General features: G+C 37.5%; 4 protein-coding genes across 4 annotated transcripts; 3 read left to right on the top strand and 1 right to left on the bottom strand.

Annotated features, from left to right (window-relative positions):
• The first annotated feature begins 4,476 nt into the window (after window positions 1-4,476).
• LOC103930532 (protein trichome birefringence-like 3) lies at window positions 4,477-6,880 on the top strand. The gene is made up of 6 exons (XM_009339878.3): window positions 4,477-4,835; window positions 4,920-5,160; window positions 5,449-5,620; window positions 5,713-5,912; window positions 6,171-6,329; window positions 6,437-6,880. Exons 1-6 carry the CDS (start codon window positions 4,643-4,645, stop codon window positions 6,768-6,770), a joined length of 1,299 nt encoding a protein of 432 aa, XP_009338153.2. The 5' UTR covers window positions 4,477-4,642; the 3' UTR covers window positions 6,771-6,880.
• A 1,274-nt stretch (window positions 6,881-8,154) lies between these two features.
• LOC103940200 lies at window positions 8,155-10,499 on the top strand. The gene is made up of 5 exons (XM_009350283.3): window positions 8,155-8,307; window positions 8,432-8,530; window positions 9,897-9,958; window positions 10,056-10,117; window positions 10,218-10,499. The coding sequence occupies exons 2-5, from the start codon at window positions 8,451-8,453 to the stop codon at window positions 10,236-10,238; spliced, it is 225 nt and encodes a 74-aa protein (XP_009348558.1). The 5' UTR covers window positions 8,155-8,307; window positions 8,432-8,450; the 3' UTR covers window positions 10,239-10,499.
• An 869-nt stretch (window positions 10,500-11,368) lies between these two features.
• On the top strand, window positions 11,369-13,787 carry LOC103930529 (protein SCO1 homolog 1, mitochondrial). The gene is made up of 7 exons (XM_009339876.3): window positions 11,369-11,703; window positions 11,892-12,086; window positions 12,181-12,271; window positions 12,720-12,932; window positions 13,090-13,179; window positions 13,283-13,415; window positions 13,514-13,787. The coding sequence occupies exons 1-7, from the start codon at window positions 11,569-11,571 to the stop codon at window positions 13,620-13,622; spliced, it is 966 nt and encodes a 321-aa protein (XP_009338151.2). The 5' UTR covers window positions 11,369-11,568; the 3' UTR covers window positions 13,623-13,787.
• A 437-nt stretch (window positions 13,788-14,224) lies between these two features.
• On the bottom strand, window positions 14,225-21,297 carry LOC103940197 (AMP deaminase-like). The gene is made up of 20 exons (XM_009350280.3): window positions 20,914-21,297; window positions 19,791-19,948; window positions 19,353-19,560; window positions 18,741-18,919; window positions 18,596-18,647; window positions 18,339-18,466; window positions 18,048-18,227; window positions 17,762-17,829; window positions 17,490-17,632; window positions 17,247-17,308; window positions 16,811-16,924; window positions 16,527-16,667; window positions 16,239-16,391; window positions 15,826-15,879; window positions 15,637-15,747; window positions 15,375-15,548; window positions 15,209-15,289; window positions 14,919-15,017; window positions 14,643-14,767; window positions 14,225-14,567 (listed from the first exon to the last, which is right to left on the bottom strand). Exons 1-19 carry the CDS (start codon window positions 21,275-21,277, stop codon window positions 14,699-14,701), a joined length of 2,538 nt encoding a protein of 845 aa, XP_009348555.2. The 5' UTR covers window positions 21,278-21,297; the 3' UTR covers window positions 14,225-14,567; window positions 14,643-14,698.
• Between the last annotated feature and the right edge of the window lie 191 nt (window positions 21,298-21,488).

Below are 21,488 nucleotides of genomic sequence, written 5' to 3'. Positions count from 1 at the left end.
CTGTTAGACAACTTAAAATATTATTTATCATATTATTGATATAATATGGACGGTTAAATAAAAATTATCAGTAATCCACATTGTAATCCACAACATAATTGTCTGGCAATAAACATTCACGTGTGTATGAGTGAGAAGATTCCACTGGCGGACTCAGAATATTTAAATAGTGGGGATCATGATTTTGATTAAAATTATTTTATTGAACTTTTTCGTTGAGCATTAGGTAGAAACTTGTCAATTCCTGCCGTTATTTGTCTAAGATTTATACCAATATATGTCAACAATTATCATAATGTGTAGAGACTTATCGAGAGTGGCTACAAGCAACTGTTAAAGAATGTTGAAGATTGTCAAAGCTTGTAAATTAAGGGATTTCATCAAACATTTGGTGCGTACAATATAGTTGCACACAATAAGAGAGAAATGAAAACATGGATGAAAGAAAAGGAAAAACATAAAAGAAGTAGGAAGAGGATGTAATTTTATTTTTCCTAATTGTTTATAGGATAAAATACAATACATGTATATATACATGCGGTTTTTAAAGTTGACGGAATCATGGATAACCAATTACCCATGTTGGCCTTGCCACTTGAGAGAGATGCGGCGGGCAGCATTGGCTAAGGGCGAGGCTACCCTTTCGGTAATTTGGACATTTACTGGTAATGGAGTTGGGCCTCACAGTATGGAGAAATTTTTAGGTGTGCCGGGAACACCATGCCACGTGGTGTTCCCTCACACATAAAAATTTAGTTTTATTTATTTATTGAAATAAAAAATTGAAGTATATTCAAAATGTCAAATTTTTATGTGTGAGGGAACACCACGTGGCATGGTGTTCCCGGCACACCTAAAAATTTCTCCACAGTATGGACTAAAAGTAATATATATTTTTTTAACAGAATGATGTTCTCCTGTTAAACAACTTAAAATATTATTTATCATATTATTAATATAATATGGACGGTTAAATAATAATTATGAGCAATCCATATTGTAATCCAACAACATAATTGTCTGGCAATAATCATTAACGTGTGTATGAGAAAATTCCACCGGCGGACTCAGAATATTTAAATAGATTTGACTGAAATTATTTTATTTGACTTTTTCGTTGAGCATTTGGTAGAAAATTGTCAATACCTGCCGATATTTGTCAAAGGTTAAGCTAATATATGTAAACAATTATTATGATGTGTAGATGTTTGTCGAGTGGCTACAAGCAACTGTTAAATAGTGTTGGAAATTGTAAAGGCTTGTAAACTAAGGGTGCGTTTGTTGCACCGGATTAACTCGGACTGGACTAGCCTTAGGGACTAAGTTGAATTGGCTTAGACTAGACTAAGCTGGACTGATTTAGTGAAGCGTTTGGTAGAGTGCCGGACTAAAAAAAAGAATAGTTAACAACTATAACTTTATATCATTAAATACACATTTAATAATATTTTGTTATTAACTCAATAATATTTTATTTTTTATTCAAGCTTTTTCTTTGTGTTTGTGCTTGGGATGCTCTCCTCTATCTGGACTTTCTCCTTGGGAGTTCATTCTTTTCTTCCTCGTTAGTGTCGTCCTCCATCACTCATTTTTTCCTGCAAAACAATATCCTTCAAAGTTATTTTTCCTGCAAAATTGTCCCTAAAGCTACTCTCTCCTCCGTCTCTCCATGTTTCTTTGTACCAAAGCTACTCTCTCCCTTTCTCTATCCATTTCTCGGGGATTTTCTGGGAAAATGTTTTTTTTTTTTTGGGAATTACTGGGAATAAGGAAGAATTTTGTATGGGGATTGTTGTTGTTTTTGTTTTGAATTTTTTTTTTTTAAATTTTGGTGTTGAGATTTAGGCAATGGATGGGCTGGGTTTCAAATCTGGGAAAGAGAGAAGCAGATAGATGGGCAAGGGAGAGAGAAGCAGATAAAGCAGATGAAGCAGAGCGAGGGAGAAAAGCGGACGAAGAGAAGCAGATGGAGTGAAGCAGCGAAGGTCTTAGCAATCCGATGCCTTTCGATGGGACTCGCTAAGACCGTCTAGCGACGTCCTTTGTCGAGGCGAGTCCCGGCTAGTCCCACTAAAGGTTGTCCTGCTGTGTAACAAACACAGTATTACTCTAAGTTTTAATCCAGTCCAATCCAATCCCACTTAGTGAGGGCAAACAAACGCCCCCTAAGAGACTTCAGTGACCATCTGGTGCGTATAATAGAGTCACACACAATAAGAGAAAAATGAAAACATGGATGATAGAAAAAAAAAATTGAAGAAGAAGTAGGAGGAGGATGTAATTTTATTTGTCCTAACTGTTTAGAGGATAAAATATAATACACGTATATATACACGGGATTTTTAAAGTTGATGGAATCATGGACAACCAATGACCCATGTTGGCTTTGCCACTTGAGAGAGATGCAACGGGCAACGTTGGCTAATGGCGAGGCTACCCCTTTGGTAATTTAGATTTTTACTGGTAATTCGTACGAAGTTCTTTCATTCAGTGAAAATTAGTCCAGGTCGCCTAACTGAAAATTTATGAGTTCGCTCTTACGCAAACGCAAGAATAATGACTTATATGAAACAGGTTTACCGACACTATGGCGTTCTATACTAATAAAAAATGATATTTGTAAGTTTCTCAACACGTTTCACTGTATTATCAAATTGAAAAGTCACGTAATGATGAATCTTTTCCATATAAGTTGTTCTTTCGCAGAAGACCCTCTATACCTAGGTAGGACCTAAATAAAACTGATCATAATAGTGAGTGCCCACTAGAGTATATTTACTATGAATATGGATCCTCTTTGTAAGGATCTCGATAATTTGTGAATTTTATCTGTTCATCGTACATTGTGTGGTCATAAATCATTTTAATTTTTTTTATTTAAAATTGAACATAAACAGTATCTAACAAAAACTGACCACACGATGTACGATGAACGGATATAATTCACGGATCCTTAAGATTCTCACAAAGATGATCCTGGTGGTATTTATAATGATGGACTTTACAAGTTGATCATCGCTTAAATAAATGAAATCTGGAGTAAAATTGCAGCTAACTTCAAACCTAAATTAATGCTAAGCAATCATTGACATGGGATGATTTTTGTTGCAGTGGAAGATGATGTCAATGTTACGTTGGATTAATTTTCCACGCCAACAGCATCATACCACCATCACCCCAAATTTCATGAACCTGTTCTGCCAGATTTGCTAATTCAGACTTTTCCATATCTAGGTCAAAATCTCAGAACTGTACCTGTTCATCCACATTAATCCTAGTTACCATGTCTATAACAACTGCATAAAGCTTCTTCTCCCCATGTTTTTGCAACAGTATTACAAATCAGTCACACATGACTATGCAAAAAAGTTAAAACGCACTCACAATACGTAATTGATTTAAAATAAAATCATTGAGCCATCCAAAATATAAGTAAACTTCTCGAGTTTTGTCATTGACTTAGAATAATAATATCATGACATTCTAAATATAAGTAAACTTCTCGAGTCTCGCCTTTGAGAACAAAAGTTTTGAGTGGCTTTCATTGACAATGATCATGATGTGCACAAGCAGATACGTGGTACTGATATACTGCTGCTACATCGAAAATTCAGTACAATACTCTACCTCAACATGCTCTCTCATCATTCAATCAATACACCTTTAACAACCTGAAAATGAAATATTGGCTGCTGATTGATTACTGGAACCAACAGAGAGACTTACACTTCATACAGTTCAAGCTAAGTGGCTAGTCTAATAGTGAGATTTTATAAGTTGAAACCGAGATTTCAACATGTAACCGAGTATGTATATTATATTAGCATTATTTCTTTATTGTGTTTAGCGTGATGAATATTAATAAAATGACACACAATCGGTTGAATCAGTGGCGGAACTCATGTAGACTCGAGGTTGTCATGGCCTCCTCAGCTATGATATGGCTCCAATTAATTGACTTAAGTAATTTTGAACTTTCATGTAATTATACTAGAAAGTTGTTAACAAATGCGCTTTTGGTCCTCCTAGATTCTTTAAATGGCCTCCGCCACTGGGTTGAACCCTAGAATCTCTCCTTAACAGGAATCTACGTTGGTGAAAGTTTGTCCCCTTAATCGGATTTTACCGAGTATGTACCTATTGTCCGATTATGAAACAGACGGCTCCTATTCAAATACGTACACACATATATGATACACACACACACACACACATATATATATATATATAGATGATGGATGAATCCTACCAGATAGCCAAAGAAGTCAAAAGAGAGAGAGCCTCCCTTCTTTGTTACCCTATCTATAAAAATAGCAGTAGCTTTTTTCTCACCTAATGAAAGATTCTGAGCTACTTTAGCAATAAAACAGTTGTTGGATGATCATCATATAGGGCCATGGCCAGCTCCCCACTATATGTATATGCAGAGGACAGAAAAGGAACCCAAGATGTTAGCCTTGCAACTCACCCCTAAACCTTCTCCTTTAAATAATCCATTCCTTTAGCTTCACTCCTACTCAAAAACCCAAAAGATGTTTCCCCAAAAATAAAACACGTCCTCATCATTCTGTTTGTCCACACACCCTTTCATATAATCCTCCCTTCAAAACCTTTCTCTAGCACTCCACCCTCTCCACATGCCATGAGCTTCCCTCCATCTACTGCATCTGGTGCAATGAAAGTGTTTCGCGGAAAGCTACATTTTCCAATTATCATGGTCTGCGCTATCGCCTTCATCAGTCTCCTCTACACCGAACGGATTGGCATCATTCTTTCCTCCAACCCTTTTTTCAAAGTTAAATCATGTTCCAAAACCAATGCCACTTCGAAAAATCGTAAGTCTAATTAACTACTGATTTTTTTTTCCAACTAAAATTTTCCTAATTGATGTTTTGTGGTCACCAATCACTGTCTAACAGAAAATAGAAATGCTACACTGGATAAGTTGAGGGATACCATATTAGATGATAGGTTTGAGTTTGACCCTGAGGAGTGCAGTATTGAAAATGGAAAGTGGGTGTTCAACCGTTCGATCAAGCCTCTTTACTCGGATAGAAGTTGCCCGTATCTTGATAGGCAAGTTTCGTGTGTCAAGAATGGACGTCCGGATTCTGGCTATCGCTACTGGCAATGGCAGATCCAAGATTGCACATTGCCAAGGTTGGTAACTTACAACTGCATGTCAAAACACATCTATGCAGTTTATTATGCAAGCTAGAATGTTGATATATTTATTGGGAGCTGCTATCTGCACTCCGAAAAAATCATCTTACATCTTCCCAAGTTACAGAAACAAAGGAAGGATGAGTGCAAGATGACTATTTCGGAGTACTGATAATATGCTAGTTTATACTAGAGGCAAACGCAATCTTCATGGATTAATTTAAATACGTACTGCATGAAGTTCTGTTTTTCTAAACAGTTAATTTCTTACAACTTTGTATGTAGATTTGATCCAGAAGTTGTTCTTAAGAAGCTTAGCGGAAAGAGGCTACTTTTTGTTGGCGATTCTTTGCAAAGAGGTCAATGGCAATCTCTAGTCTGTATGGTTGAATCCATCATACCAGAGGACCAAAAGTCCATACGACGCGGGCACTCTCACACAGTCTTCAGAGCCAAGGTACGTATAGTTCTTAGTTTTCGCTCATTTGAAACGACGATTAAAGGAAACAATTGAAGGCTTGAAGCTAATCAAAATCTTTCCATCTTCAGGAGTATAATGCAAGTATTGAATTCTACTGGGCTCCATTTCTTGTTGATTCCAATTCTGATGAACAGATAATCGGAAATCCGAAGGAAAGAATACTAAAAGTGGATTCAGTTGCCAAGCATGCCAAATACTGGACAGGAGTTGATATCCTTGTGTTCAACACTTACGTTTGGTGGATGAGCGGCTACACGATCAAATCATAGTAAGTTTAGAGGAATATGTATAAATAGAGCCGGTTAAAAACTTATAACAAAAGTAGAACCGTAGAGACATTAAAATGAAGAGGAACCAAACAAACAGTCTTTATATTTCCGGGTTCTATTCTGATTAAAAGTTCATAACCGGTTCTATTTGTGCATATTTTGTTTTCTAAGAAATTTAACTTTGCCAATGGAGTATCGGCATTTTCTGTTTGGTTTAAGATTGATCAATCTGAGCAACAATGTGTAATTGAACACAGCTGGGGCTCGTTTCCAAACGGAGAAGAAGGGTACGAAGAATTGGAAGCACCGGCTGCCTACAGAATAGCATTGAAGACATGGGCTAACTGGGTCGACACAAATGTGAATCCGAACAAGACCCGTGTTTTTTTCACTACTATGTCCCCTACCCACATGAGGTATCTCTCCCATACACAACTTGCTATGATTAAACACAAGATAAAAATTATGCAGAGTATGTTTTTACTAATGACTTGAGTAACAAGTTAAATCTCTAATTCTGCAGAAGCGCAGACTGGGAAAATCCAGACGGGATGAGATGCTTCAACGAAACAAAGCCATACATGAAAAAGGGATTCTGGGGAACTGGTTCGGACAAGAAGATCATGCGTGTGGTGTCCGAAGTAATAAGCAAAATGAAATTTCCGGTTTCAGTACTCAATGTAACGCAGATGTCAAATTACAGAGTTGATGCTCACACAAAAGTTTACACCGAAACCGGAGGCCAGGTACTAACTGATGAGCAAAAGGCTGATGTGCTGCACAATTCAGATTGCATACATTGGTGCCTTCCTGGAGTTCCAGACACATGGAATCAAATTTTTGTTGCACATTTATAGCGATAAGAATCGAAAGTAACACGTTTCTGATTTCTGTTCAAGATTCTTGTTTCATTTTATTTTTTTAATTGAATTGAATTGAATTAGTACAGCAACAGCTGCTGAAGCAACTTGTATGTTCTTAGTTTTTGTTTTGGCAAATTTCAATCATCCAAGAAACTAGATCATGGTAATTATCCTGGCTGATTTACCATGGTGAATTGCCCTGCAAATCATGTTTCACAACATTACACAAGTGAAATTTGGTAAAATATACAAAACATGTCATCCAAATACACACCATCAAACATGTGAGATGCAAGAAAAATTATTGATCCTAATACAATCACCTTCGCTCCTCGCGTGCTAGTCACATGATCAGTGTTGTGAAAGTTGTATACAACTGTTACATGTTGACTATTTGCATTCAAACTGGTATTTGTGTCCTTGACCCATCTTGTCCAGAAAGTTGATGCCTATTCTTTGCTTATTTTTTTTCACTACTATGTAACATTAAATAATATTAAAAATAAATAGTTGAGATTGAAAATAGAAGATCTTAAACAATTGTGGAAATTAAATTTAATAATTAAAACAGTCGTGACATTAAATGGGTAACATTAAAGTCACACTCAATGATTTATTTGACAGAAAGTGATCCGTGACCGTTAACTCGCCATGCCAACAAAAGTTTATGGGGCTGTTTTCAGCCTAGTATTTTCTGGCTTCATCAACAAGCTATTGGAGAAGATTATTGAGAGAGAGATGGCGGCTGCATATTCGAGTAGTGATGTTGTTTTGGTGTCCTTTCTTAATCTGACGGAAATCGTTTTTGGTCAAAATGTTTTTTCAAACTAATTTTTAGTAAAAATTTAAGTGAATTCTGAAAAAGTATTTTAAATGCTTCATAAAAAATCATTTTAAAGTTTTTTGGAATCCAAAATCAATTTTATAAAAAAATGTTTTCAGTTATTTTAAAAATACATCTAAACGAGCCCGTAAATATTTATTATTTGTTATACACACGATCTTTCACGTATTGGTTGAAGCTTCCAAACAACTCACGTACAAGTACAATTTCTTAAGTTTTAGTCATGTGAAGTAACATGACCACCATGTCAGGCATCGTATGTACAAGATGAGTTTGACTACACACAATAGTATGTGATTGACTTGTATTACTGACCTATTGCGATACTCTAGTATAACATACATGTATTTTTTTGCTCACAAAACACTTGCTTTGTCACAAAATTTGCCTTAAAAATGAATTTAAGTTCAACCGTATTTAAACTCGAAAAGTTGCTTAATTAATACAACTATGACATGTTTACTTATTTCTAAATAAGCGAGAAGGAAATGAATTGAGAATGGTCGGATTAAAATTTAAGATCTTCCTTTTTAATCTACTACTGTTTATAGTTAACTCAAAGTACAACTCATCTCTAAAAGGTCCGTATGAATTAGCCCAGTGGGCCTAAGGTCCGTATAATAGAAGATTCTTCTCTCTGGGAGATCGAGAAGCTGCGCGAAGCGTCTGATCGCCAACGCTGTTCAGGTTAAACTTCCCAAAAAATTAGGGTTTTCTCAGTCTCCAATCACATTAGGGCTTTAGGGTTTAGTCAAATCTCTCGCGCCTCTTTTTTCTGAATCGAGTGCGAATTTGCTCTTTATTTAATCAGGTGACTTGAGCATACGGCCATGGCGGGCGGTGGGAACTTCATGAACAGAGTCGTGTCGTACCTCGTCAATGAGCTTCTGGTCGATAGCCTCGCCAACAGGTGATTTCTCGATCCCTTTGATCCTATATGATTAGCTTTGATTGTTGGATTGTTTATTTGTTGAAAGCTTCATTCTCTGGCCACACGGACATCTCCGTTCCCGATTGGCTCGTTCCCTTGAAGCAAAATTAGCTCAAAGCTTCGATTTTGTTAATCAGCTGTGGCGCCAACATTTTATGGTGCTACGGCTTTGGATGCTTTGAGGAAATTTTCGCCGCCAAAGAACGGTTCTTATTGTTATATTTCAATTTCTCTGATATGTTATGTGCGTTGTGGGGTGGGAATCTTTTGTTTTTGGGGGTGGGAACTTTTGTTTTGTGTTATCGGTTTTATTTTCGCGTGCTGGTGACTATTGAGGTAGTGGGTGAAGCTTCTCAATAAGCTGTCGGAACTGATAGATTTCTGATTGGTATGCTCCCAGAAGCGAAATAAGCTCACAAAGCCTTCGATTTGTTTCGCCTGCAGTTTAACATTTAGTTCACTGCAGCTTTGTAGGGTTGAGAATATTTTGCCATATTTCTTGGTGTTGTTGTAGGGAAGGATTCTACTGTTTTAACGCTCTCTTCTTGGTGTTTTAGTTTATGGTTTGATGCATTATGCACATTGATGTGGAGATGCTATTTACGCCTGGTGACACATATTGGTTTGAATTGATTGGACCCTGAAGTTTTTTTCTAAATGATTTCGCAAGTCGTTAAATAAAGCTTCTTTTTTTTTGGCCTTCGAGATGATTTGCTTCCTCAATAAATTGCTCCTTTGAAGCGAAATTGTCTTGATCTTCCGATGCCAAATTCCAATGACTGTAGTTTTGTCTGATGAATTATACTCATGTTATGCATGTACGTATGTCACTTTGTAAGAGAAATGTTCATACATAGACCGTAGTTAATTAGCTCAACCATGAATGTATTCCTGCTTCGCCCACGTTTATCGTGTTATGCCTAATGATGACTCTGCGTGGGCCTGTAATGATTTTAGAGATGACTTTGAAATTAACAAACCAAAGAGCTGAGATCTTTTTATTCTATGTTCTTGAAAATTATGTTCTGCATTATTGGGATGAGTAAAATCGGGTCCTACGTTACGTGTTTTTCAATCTCTCTCTGGATGTTCTAGTTTTCTCCATTTCTATTGCCCTCTATGGTGGACCAGTTATTTGGTCCTTAATTCATGACTTAACTTTTTTACACAAGAGCTTCTTCATTTAAATTACTAGGAGAGATGACTATCTGTCATTGGGATCATTGCTACCTTCCATGTCCTTACATACAAAAATTGTTTGCATGTTGTTTAGAATAGTCACAGACTGTAGTTTTTACCTGTGACGATTATTTATACCTAACTTGGAAGTTTTCTGGTTTTTCAGCCGTGCATTCCAAAGGTTTGCTGTGAAAACATCGAAGAGGATTGAAGATATTCAAAATATTGGTAACGTTTACTTTGTACTTAAAACGATTTTGTTTGGCGTACTGCACCTTTGAGTATATCATGCTGAGGGTGTTATAAATTGGTTTTGGTTATGCAGCTGCAAAGAAGAAGGAACAGCTTGCTGAGCAGATGAAGGATTTCTCGAAGAACATGGAAGATGTGAGTTTCTTTTCCTTGAAATAATTGTTCACTCCGAATCGTTGAAAACATATGTTATTTAGCGTCTGATGGCATCTGCTTTTGTTTTTCCTGGCTGCAGTCTTTCAAAGATGGTCGATGAAGGGTGATACCTGAGCGGTCGTTGGCCTGGTTTTGCAAACATGTGTGTACATATGGAATCATATTCCTTTCTTTCTCCACTGCCTTTAAGAGTGGAGTCAAATTTTGAGTTTTTAAGATTTGCATTTGAATGCTTTTTATGGGATGACAAACGCTTTCTGCCAACCACATGTTGAATATAAGTCCCAGTGCATTGAGAAAACAAAATACAGTATATGAGAATGGTTTTACTTCTAGTAACACCGACACATTTTGCGATAAATCTCTACACCTAGCAATAGGTGAGGTATTTTGTGATAAAAATATGTACTTGGCAATTGTTGGGATAGTATCAGTGTGGTTAGAAATGGTACAATTTCCCGTCTCTTTAAATATTAGAGCATATGCCAAGGGCTTTAGAAAGCCCTTCTAAGACCTTTCATTGTTGTTTGAGTGAGTGTGATAGCTATGTTTATGTATAAGAATCAGGTAGCCTAAGTTTTATATTTATAAACTATTGTTACACAAGTGTTAGTTCAATTTATTGGTGTCATATTTACTTTTTTTCGATCTAATGGGGAGTGCCTAAGGGCCTACGTGGAAATGCCTTTTAAAACAGTTAAGGTGCATTCATATTAGTAAAGGTGCTTTCGACCATATTTGGCAAAAAGTGTTCACAGTGCTCGGTTGAAAAAAAAAAAAAAACCCACAGGATTCTCTTAGTATTCTTTTGGTGAAGATTTTGGGAAGATTTTGGGAATTTGTAAATTATGTCCGTTCATCGTACATTATGCGATTAGAAATTATTTTAAATATTTTTATTTACAATTAAATACAAACAGTATTTGACAAAAATTGACTACATAATATACGATAAACGAACACGATTCACAAATTTTCGAAATCCTCACAAAGAGGATCCGGATTTTAAAAAAATAGTCATGTGTTTATTTTAATGAGCATTTTAAGTACTTTTTAGGGCCTTTTTGCTAAAACTTTCAACGTGCTTCTATTAGGAGTGTTACCAAAAGAGCCCTTGAGCATGAGGTTTTTTTAAGAGTCAAACTTTCAGACGGACCATGTAAAGTGTGACGAAAACCTTAAAAAGCACAATTACTTCAGCATGTTCTAATAAGCACTTTGTTACTAAACAAGCTAGTCCCAAACGGGTACTAACTCCTCTACAAAAAACATAAAACCCATCAAAATATTTTGGTTTTGGGCCATTCTCACTGTTACAGATATAAACCTCCAAACGCCATTGCAAATCTGATAAGAAAACCGAGAAGGGGTTTTGGCTTTCTTCGCCAGAAAACCGAAAAGGGTTTAGCTTTCTCTCCACTCCACCATCCATGGCGTCCATCATTTCCAGGACCGTTAACCATCTCCGCCATGTCAACCGCTCAGTGATCCGATCCGGGTTGCCGAATCCACCGCCACCGCTCGCCGACTCTCTCCAAAATCGGCATCTTCCACTCCTCGGACAGGTTCGTCTCCTTCAACTCTTTTCTGCTAATACTCAGTCTGCCTCTAGAGAAAAATCAAGCAAATATTCGAGCTTTCGCATTCTTTGTTCTCGTTTTGTTTCTCTGCATCCAAACACCTCTAGCTTACTTCATTTTCTGTTTTTTGTTCTTATTTAATATGTTTTTTCTGGTATCTGCTTGAATTGCAGTCGTTGGCGATTTATCAAAGATCTCTTTTTTCAACGACACCCATTACTACGGCGGAAAATCAAGGAAACCCTGAACCCAAAACCTCGGAAAGTGCAAATTCTGGTAATTCTGGTAAATCTGGTGACTCTGGTGAAGGGAACAAGTCTGGGGAATCACATGAGAGTAGTAATGCCGGAAAATCTATTCGTGGAGGGGTAATCTATACGATGCCGTATAACGATTTTTCTTAGATGTTTGGAGGTGGAAATGTGATTGTAATTTCGTTTGATTTTGTGGGCGATTTTGCAGCCTGTTTCGTGGTTGAGTTTTCTGCTGCTGGTGGCGACTGGAGCCGGAATTATACTCTATTACGACAAGGAAAAGAGACAACATATTGAAGGTAGACTACTATGGTGAGTTGGATTGTGTGTGAGTTTTGTATGTTGGACTTCAATTCGTGGGTCTGCAACTTTGTTAGCGGTGCTCTTTGATCTTGCCCGTGTTGTATTTGATGCATAACGGATACCCATCATCAAGTTGCAGGTTTATAAGGTGCTTAATGTTGATTTAAGTCAGTGATAAGTACTCATACGGCTATTAGGCACGCAATACATGATTAAGCGCGTCCATGTCACCTGTTGCCTTTTTTATTGAGTATATCTCATTGTATTCTTCTTCATTTCGAATGTTTATATCCAGTTTGCATTCAAAGTAGAGTAAAATGTCATTATTATGTATCAATTCATTGCTTCTCGCTTCTTCTCGTAGGCTCGATATCTGATTTTTCTCATTTTTACTTCCCTGTAATATAAGTTTTGTTTCTATTAATTGACAATATTTTGCTGCAGAAATATTCAAGGCATCCAAGGAAGTAAAGCAAGGACCATCTGTGGGAAAAGCTGCCATTGGGGGTCCATTCAATCTTATCAACCATGATGGGAAGCGAGTAACTGAAAAAGATTTTTTGGGGAATTGGACATTGATGTACTTTGGTTTCACTCACTGCCCTGATATCTGCCCAGATGAGCTAGTAAAGCTAGCTGCTGCGGTTGATAAATTAAGTAAGTCTTACGTTTTTACGAGGGTCAACCTTTTTTTTCTCTTGTCTCGCAGATAGTGCAGATCATAGAATTTCAATAGGCATGACCTTTAGCTTTGATCCTCTGTATCTCAATCATGTGATGCTGAGATTTTTTATGGTCTGTTGCGTGTGTGCAGAGAAAGATGCAGGGATTGAGATAGTGCCCCTGTTCATATCTGTTGATCCTGAGAGGGATACCGTTGGGCAAGTCCGTGAATATGTGAAAGGTACTTCTCAAGATTTAAGTGTGCACCATAGATATACTAAGAATGACCATTCATCACATAGTGTAAGTTCTTCTTATCTGATATGTTTTCTCAACTGTCTCAGAGTTTCATCCAAAGCTGATTGGCTTAACTGGTAACCCGGATGAGATACGGAGTGTTGCTCGTGCATATCGTGTGTACTATATGAAGACAACAGAAGAAGACTCAGATTATCTTGTGGACCATTCCATAGTCATGTATGTATTCAATCATTATGTTCTACTTTCTTGAGTGGAAGTCGAAAAATAGTTGTTTGTGTCATTCCAATATTGAAATCAATGATTATTTTGTGCAGGTACTTGATGAGCCCCAAGATGGAATTTGTGAAATTTTTCGGAAAGAACAACGATGTTGACTCACTTGCTGAAGGTATAACGAAAGAGATAAAGCAGTACAAAAAATAGCAAAATAGTTTTCCCTTCACCCCAATTGAATAATTTTCTATGGTTACTTTTCAAATTTACGTTATGAGGCGATAGCTCGATCCTCGTTTTCCTTGTTTTGGTAGTTGCCATTATCTAAGTTGAGAGAATGTACTGAGTAAATTTGTTTGAATTTCAAATTTTACATGTCTGGTTGGTTTACAATTTTACTATACAGAAAGAGGGTCTTTGCCCATCCAGGCCTGCTGGGGTAGGATTCTGCCAAGTGGCATCATTTTATATGTACACTTGTATTGCTTTTATTGGTCAGTTCCTAACTAATGAAATGTTAGTTTGGTTGGTTAAGCTGCTCGTTGGCCACCAAACTGGTTGAGTATTCAGTTTTATGAAAGATGTTCCCGCTGCAATTGGGTTACCAACGAATTCGACTCTGCTGTTCACGAAACAACCTCGGGTCCGTTTTTCGTCTTCGATTTCTCAACCATGAAGCCATTCAGACTTGGTTGTTCATGGTGTTGAATGCTGCATGTATGCATCTTGCGTTGTACCGTTAGGTTGCAAGAGCACAAGGCAAACATTACTAAGCATTTCATGCAGTACAGTGAAAAACGAGCGAAAACTCAAAACAAAGCGAGTTTCCTTCCTCTTGCTGTAGATAGGTCTTTATATGGTGACATCTTACATAGTTTTACATAAAACTAACTGCGACATTACGCTATTAAGGTTACTTTGAGGCTAATTATTAACTTAACCTACTTCACTTGGGTACAAAAACCACTTCTTATTTGACTTAAGGCCTAGTGGCGTTTTCTCGTTTGTATTTTTGATCGAGCATATACATATCCACCTCATTTTTGGAACCAAAGTTTTCCTTGTGTTTGCATATGGCTTCTCCGGTGCCCGTAATCTCAGTTTCCATGATTATCGTAATTTCAGAGGTACAGGGCATACGTGCAACTTCCTCACCTGAAAAAATATGTTTTGGTAAGATTTTCTACCAAAATACCTATTATTCGAACAAGAATCGCTATCCAGTCCTACCTCCTGTATCATATTACTCTTCAAGAAGGGCTTGAAGTTGCATATGCCTTTGGGATTCACCTGTCAACTTCGCTTGGGATATTGGCCTTGCCGAGATAAACCTGTTGCATCTCTTCTCTCCAGATCTGCAAGCACAGTGATTGGTAAATTTCTTAGTTCCCTCGGTATTTTCCAGTGTGTGTGTGTGTGTGTGTGTGTGTGTGAGAGAGAGAGAGAGAGAGAGATGAAGCATAGAACAAACTATGACTGGAAGAAATCTCAGAGAAAGTTCCACACCGTATCACGAAATTGCACCCGGATATGAGGCACATTTGTTTTGTGGATATCATTTCCACCTGGTCCTCTCTTGTAGTACTCTCTACCAATCCAGTGCGACTGCACCACAAAATTAGATGACTCAAGTTCAACTCTAGAGGAACTAATCGGACATATTATATGCCATTGCAGAGAAATCATAAACATAAAAACTTATCACAAACCAAATAAATGTGGTTCACATACTAAAGAAAACCAATTGCAATATGTGAGAACTACAAATCATGTATGTCAGTAACGCAGTAACTTACCTTCAGTGCATGTGAAAAACCTGATTGGTAGACTGAATTACGTGCAATTTCACATAGATCACATGAGCTCAATTTCCATACCTGCAAAGGAAGAACTTCTAAATATTTGGGCCTTTATATACCTTTAGCTTAAGTGAGGAGTAGAGAGTAGAGAGAGAGCGCTCACAGAAGCAGCTATACTATATTCTTCCACCAAAGGTTCTTTTGTTAAGTGGATTTGGAGAGGATCATCGGTGGAAAGAGAAACATTAAGACCCCGTAAGAAAAACATAGGAAAAGGGTTCCGATGGTAGTCCAAAAACAACGAATTGTTGCTCAGGGGTGACATAGCCAGACCAATCTGATGAGACAAACAGCACATGGCAGCCAATCAAAAATTGCAAATGATACGTCGCTTATATAAAATAAGAATATTTTCTCTTCCTTACCTGGGCTAAGTAATACAGATATTGAAGTACAGGAGATTTTCTCAAATTGATTCCATGTGCAATATTATTTGCGGTAAGAAATGTTGCAGCAAGGTGGTCAATGTCACCAGCCTGAAAAATATTGAATAAATGAGTTTCACATTATGAAATACTTGTGATCAAATAGAAAATAAATCTTTTAATAAATACCTCCCCAGAATGTGGACGGAATTTGATTGTCGTCATGCCCTTAGATTCACGAAGCTGAAAACAAAATTCCAACAGCTCAGCACTTGATGGCAATTTATGACAAACATATATGAAGTATCACAATTTGGAAGACTACAAAACGAGATAAGCAACCAATAAACATCGTAAATAAACATCGAAATATGTGAGCAAATATGCAAACCAAGCCATGTAAAGTTATGAACCAAAATTCGTGAAATCTAAGCCCTGGGGTTGCAACCAAAACGAACGAGACGGACAACTTTGGAAGAAGAAAAGGAGGATTCCCAAGAATGCTGCCCTAGTCAAAGTTGTTCATCCAACTTGTATGGGGAATAGAATGTAGGTAATAGAATACATAGTACGGTATAAAATTCTGTCTGCAGAATATGTACCTTGTTTAATGCGTAGAGATTAGCATAACAGTAGTACACGTAGTATGAAAATGCAGGATTGAATACATTGGTCCATTGTGCTGGTGTTGGCATGTGTTTCGTGGGGCGTCTTTCAGGCTTGGTTTCATCATCCACCAAATCTAACCCCACAACCTGGAATTTCAAACATTTTTAACTCAAGCATTTATTTTGGAAATAGATAAATGCTTCGAAACATGAAACACACACACGAGAGAGAGAAAGAGATGTTTCAGGGAAAAGATTGTAGATTTTGACAAGATGGCAAACCTGTTTCAGGAAAACGTGCAACTGTGGATGGGAATCTGGATCTACAGTAACCTCAAACAGTGGAATAAAGATATTGTCAAGAATGTTCTGAAATGATGTTACTATTCCCATTTCCTTGTATATATTGTACAGCCGGGGCAGCTGAAAGAAGAAGAAACATACAAGCACTAAACGTATGAGTAGCATTCACAAATTTTATCTGAAAAAAGTACTTAAGTGGAACAGTACAATACAATCCCAAGATTATTACAAATGTTACAGAGAAGTACAATTTTTTCATTTACCTGAATCAACCAAACAACATTCTCACTGTACAATTCATTGTTCACTATCCAACTGGCCATTTGGTCCCACTCACTCTGCTTCCTACCATATATCGATACCCTGTACTCAGCCATCTGCAGAAAAAAATAGGAGCATCAGGCGAGGCTGATCTATCCAAACATACAGAAAGATAACAAAGACAAACAAGTGGCCTTTGGTTCCATAGTCAGACATGGCAAGGGAAGGATAACTCAGAAACCTAAATCTTATCCACATATCCCTATGGTTAAATGAATTTAGATAAATCAAGAAATCACACAATTAAAAACTCGACCACAATATGGAGAACTAATCTCATCTTAACAAGCATACTTGCAAAAGAAGCGACTAAGAAGAGAAGATAGAAACTAGAACATGCATAAAAACCCATCCGCAAACAGAAGAGCAAGGAAGCACCTGATATTTACTGGCAGCAAGATCAGAAAACACTTGCTTTGTCAGCTCAGCAAGGAAACGTCCTATTCAAGAAGAGATTATCAAATCCCACAGTTTATATATTGATCAAAGACAAAAAACTAAGCTTCAACAAAATTGATTTGAAGTGGATAGAAACGACTTCTCAAGCTCATGGTTTAAGATATCTAATTCTTCACTATAACCCAGTAACCTTATAATAGTTGAGAAAACAAAAAACTATACCTTGAATAAGATTATCCTGCTTAAGGAAAATCTCCCGGAGCCTACTTTGACCACAAGGATTGTACTTAAGATTAAACTTATCGAAACGATGAAATGTGCTCTTGTCAGCATGAACATCCAAAAGGTCAACATTCAGGTCGTATCTGTTGAAACAAATGTGAAAAGATATCACATCCGGCATCTTAAAATATACATTACAAATACCTGAACAAGGATTGATAATAAGATAAGAAATGTATCTTTTTTATTAATTAAAAGAGGCAAACGAATACCCAGTCAAATCCAAACTCTCAAAAACCTCTTTCAAGGTCAAATAGGTTCCATCTCTAAATATTACAACCTGATAAGAAGCACAGAACTTGAGGTATTAGTGAAAATCATGCAATAACCATAACCAAAATTACAATAAATCTTATTGCAACCAACAGTTGAGTGACTATATGCATAGCACCTTACAAACTTGATAGTTTGGAATGATTATCCACAGTTGATAGAAATAAATGGAAGAAAAATGAGATAACTGCTGGACAACATATCTGCATAATGATTTCAAATTACCTCATCAGGCTCCTTCCTCAACTTTGATTTTATAAACCTCAACAGATGTTTCTGGTTCATGCATGCTGAGTGATGAACATGTGTATCTACTTTTCTGACATTATAAAAGTCACGATGAGGAGCACTTTTCTGAGCCAGAAACTCCCTATCCGCATTAAGCATTAAGTGAAGATTGAATTTCTGAATGATTGACAAAAAAGAACATTGTCAAACAACTATTACTACTGCCGCGTAGAAAAAAGCATTGGAAGGCATCTTAATGATTAAAAAATTATCAACAGGTCTTTTTACTTGTTCCAGAAGATTCAGCCGATGATGGCATAAAGTTCTGATATTCCCTGCTGCTATAACTCGGAGTATGTGATGTAGGTCAGTGAAAAAGGTTGTTGCATCAGCAACAGGAAAAAGTTCTTCTTTTGCTGCAAAAGAGGAGGGAGGGTAAATGTGCATCAAGATCTCTACATATGAAAATCATCAAAAAGAACACAAACAAATAAAAGTCCCTCAGATATGACAAACAAACACTATGCACAAAAACAGCCACTTACAATCTTTATTTGGATACACATGAATGACCCCGTCTTGCATTTCGAAATAATGCTGCCAAATAAAGGAGAATGTTAATTGGACAACAGAAGAACACAGGTTTCCTGAGTTATAGCTTATAGACTAAATTAACAAGTACAAACTCACATCAGATTTCCCCTCAGTAGTATATAAAAATGGTGCTGGGTTGGGTTTTGGGGTACTTGGGTCTGTTATAATTTCTTTCTCCCACGGGGCAACTGTCTCACTGAATAAATATCTTTTTCGCAATTTGAGGCATTCTTGAAGAACCTCGTATACCTCTGCTTCATCGCTAGATGGCACTTCTGAAAAATTATAGATAAAGATAGAACCATGAAGATGACATCCTGATTCCCCAGTTTCAATATTACAATTTACAATCAGCTTCTTAAAACTACTTCAAAAACACCATCATTGAATCATTAAAACCAACAAATAGGAAGCACAAATATGGTAAACAGGGAAGTTGAAAGGAACAATGTTCAGATTTTGACCACAAACATTGTACAACCATGAATATTTCTTCACAATGATATTGAAAATTTAATAGAACTAATGTATTAATATATATATATATATATATATGACTACTCAGCAAAAAGTCATGTTCAATCATATACAGCAGTCAGCAGGTCTATCCAAAACGCTTCACAGGTACACATATTTGTAAATATATGCATGAAATAAATAAACAAATCAACCAAAAACGTGTATATCTAGCAAAGAGAGAATTCATACCCGTTGGAGTAATTTTAAGTCGTGCAAAAGTCTCTTGTTCTGGCTCTTTCCTTAGGATATCAGCTGCAATTGGATCAGGCTGGACACCATGCAGATCACCAGATACACTATGGGACCTAATCATACTTGTAGCAGCTATAGGTATTTGCTCTCCGTTGGCATTAACATGGTTCGGTAAATTTTCATATATGATCTTACCATCTGGCCCCTGTAAGTGATGTCAAAGTAGTCCAGAGATCCGTATGGAAGTTTCATGAATAACAGAAATCAACATAAATAGTTCGCCTGATAAATAAACTTTAGCTGGATTGTGTGATAATAATGTGTGGCCACAACTAAAGTCCAACAAGAGCATGTCACTTTAACTTTAGTGCAAGTAATATTATGGTTGTTTGCACCGCCTCTGACAGACAATGCACAGAAGCTGAATAAACTCACCACAGTGCCAAGTTTAGAATTGTCAGTCATGTTATCCTCATCATCTGATCCTTCTACGCTTTCAAAGGCACTTGCACTTGCAACTGGAGACTTGGGAGAAATTTGTTGGATAAGACTGCCGGTTCTCTTAACTGAATTCGCACGCTCAGTAGATTTCCCTGAAAAAGAAGAACTCTGTACTTAAACAGCACAGAAAAATGGCACCTATCTCATTGGTTTGTTCATATCAACAATTTGAGGATGACAGAAAGTAACCTTAATATCTTACTCGAAGGCAAGAAATCAAATCAGAGGTTAAATTGGAAACTCATGAAACACTAGGCATTTAAACATTTCTATTAGTTCCCATCCTGATAACAATTTCAAGCATAAACAAGTTTACATTATGAAAGAAAATATCTCCACGTTACTTGCATTAATCTCATTGTAAGTTCTTTGCCACCATGACCCAGCCTATAGTGCCACTTAAGTGTTAAGGGGAAATTTAAAATCCATTTGCCAGTTTGCACATGGATAACATATGCTTGAAAAATTTGTCTCATCGCATTTGTGTCGTGTATAGAAAATTTGTCTCATCCGGTCTGTTTCGTATATATTAAAATTGTCGTATACGATCTGTGTCGTGCAAAGTAAGTATCTTTCCTTGTTGTTATTCGACAGTTAAAGATTTGCTCACACAGAATTCTATCAATTTCTTTTCTTTGTTTCTTTCTTCATGGGACAATCAAGTAACTTCATGAATCACAGTAGCCACAACATACCTAATCCGGCGGTGGCTTCCAACAACTAAGTTCTCAGACCGAAAAAACACAAAGTATTGTTCATTGGTTAGGCTAAAGAAATGAAAGTAAATGAGTGTCCTTCCTATGCTTCTCAACATAAAGATACACCATTTATGCCAATACCTATTAGCATTTCAATTAGTACAAAATTATGTTACAAAATACCAATACATAGTAATTTAGAAGGAGTACTTAAGGCATTGATAATCTAATGAAAACCATATCACAAGTCTAAGTGATGAAGCCAGTCCTTAAAGCCACGACGTACTGCTATACGCATCAAATTGAAAGAAATTAAAGCGAAATTGATTACTGTAGTGACAAGTTCAGCTGAGCCATACCTTCCGGGAGAGTGTGCAGCCTCGGCAACCCCTCCGGAATACCGTCGACGGGAAGGCAGCCGTTGCGCCTATGATCATCGCCGCCAATCCCTCCGGAAATTGCCGTCACGTCCGGCAAAGACGCCGAGTTCCGCCGGTAATAGCCGCTGCCCTTGCGCCGCGCGTGGCCTCTACGCTTCTTCATGCGCTGCGGCGAGTCACAGCCGCCGTCGGAGTCCCCCTCCCTCTCCCTCTCCCTCTCCACCGTCTTGGCGAACTCCAATAGCTGAGTTAGGGTTTTGCGGTGCATGTAGTAGGCCGACACGGCAACCAACGAAGCTCCAACCAGAGCCGCCATGGCCAAATGTGTCGCTGACGACTCCATTTCTCTCGGCCACTCGCTCCGCTTCCGCTGCTGAGGAAAGGGAATCAGGAGAGAGAAAATGTCGGTCCGATTGGATTGTGTGAGTTCTAGAGAGAGAAAACAAAACCCTACTGAGAGCTGAGCAGGGGGGAGAGAGAGAGAGAGAACAGAGAAAGTGCACTCTGTTTGTACTCGGGACAAGCGAGACTTGCGTCAGTATTTATAGGGAAGC

Source organism: the organism of the source record quoted next, unplaced genomic scaffold (assembly GCF_019419815.1).
Source record: "Pyrus x bretschneideri cultivar Hongxiangsu unplaced genomic scaffold, Pyrus_bretschneideri_v1 Contig2, whole genome shotgun sequence".
In the NCBI taxonomy this organism is placed as follows: Eukaryota; Viridiplantae; Streptophyta; class Magnoliopsida; order Rosales; family Rosaceae; genus Pyrus; species Pyrus x bretschneideri.
The sequence above is the reverse complement of the archived record's forward strand: the minus strand, read 5'-3'. Positions and strand labels throughout refer to the sequence as shown.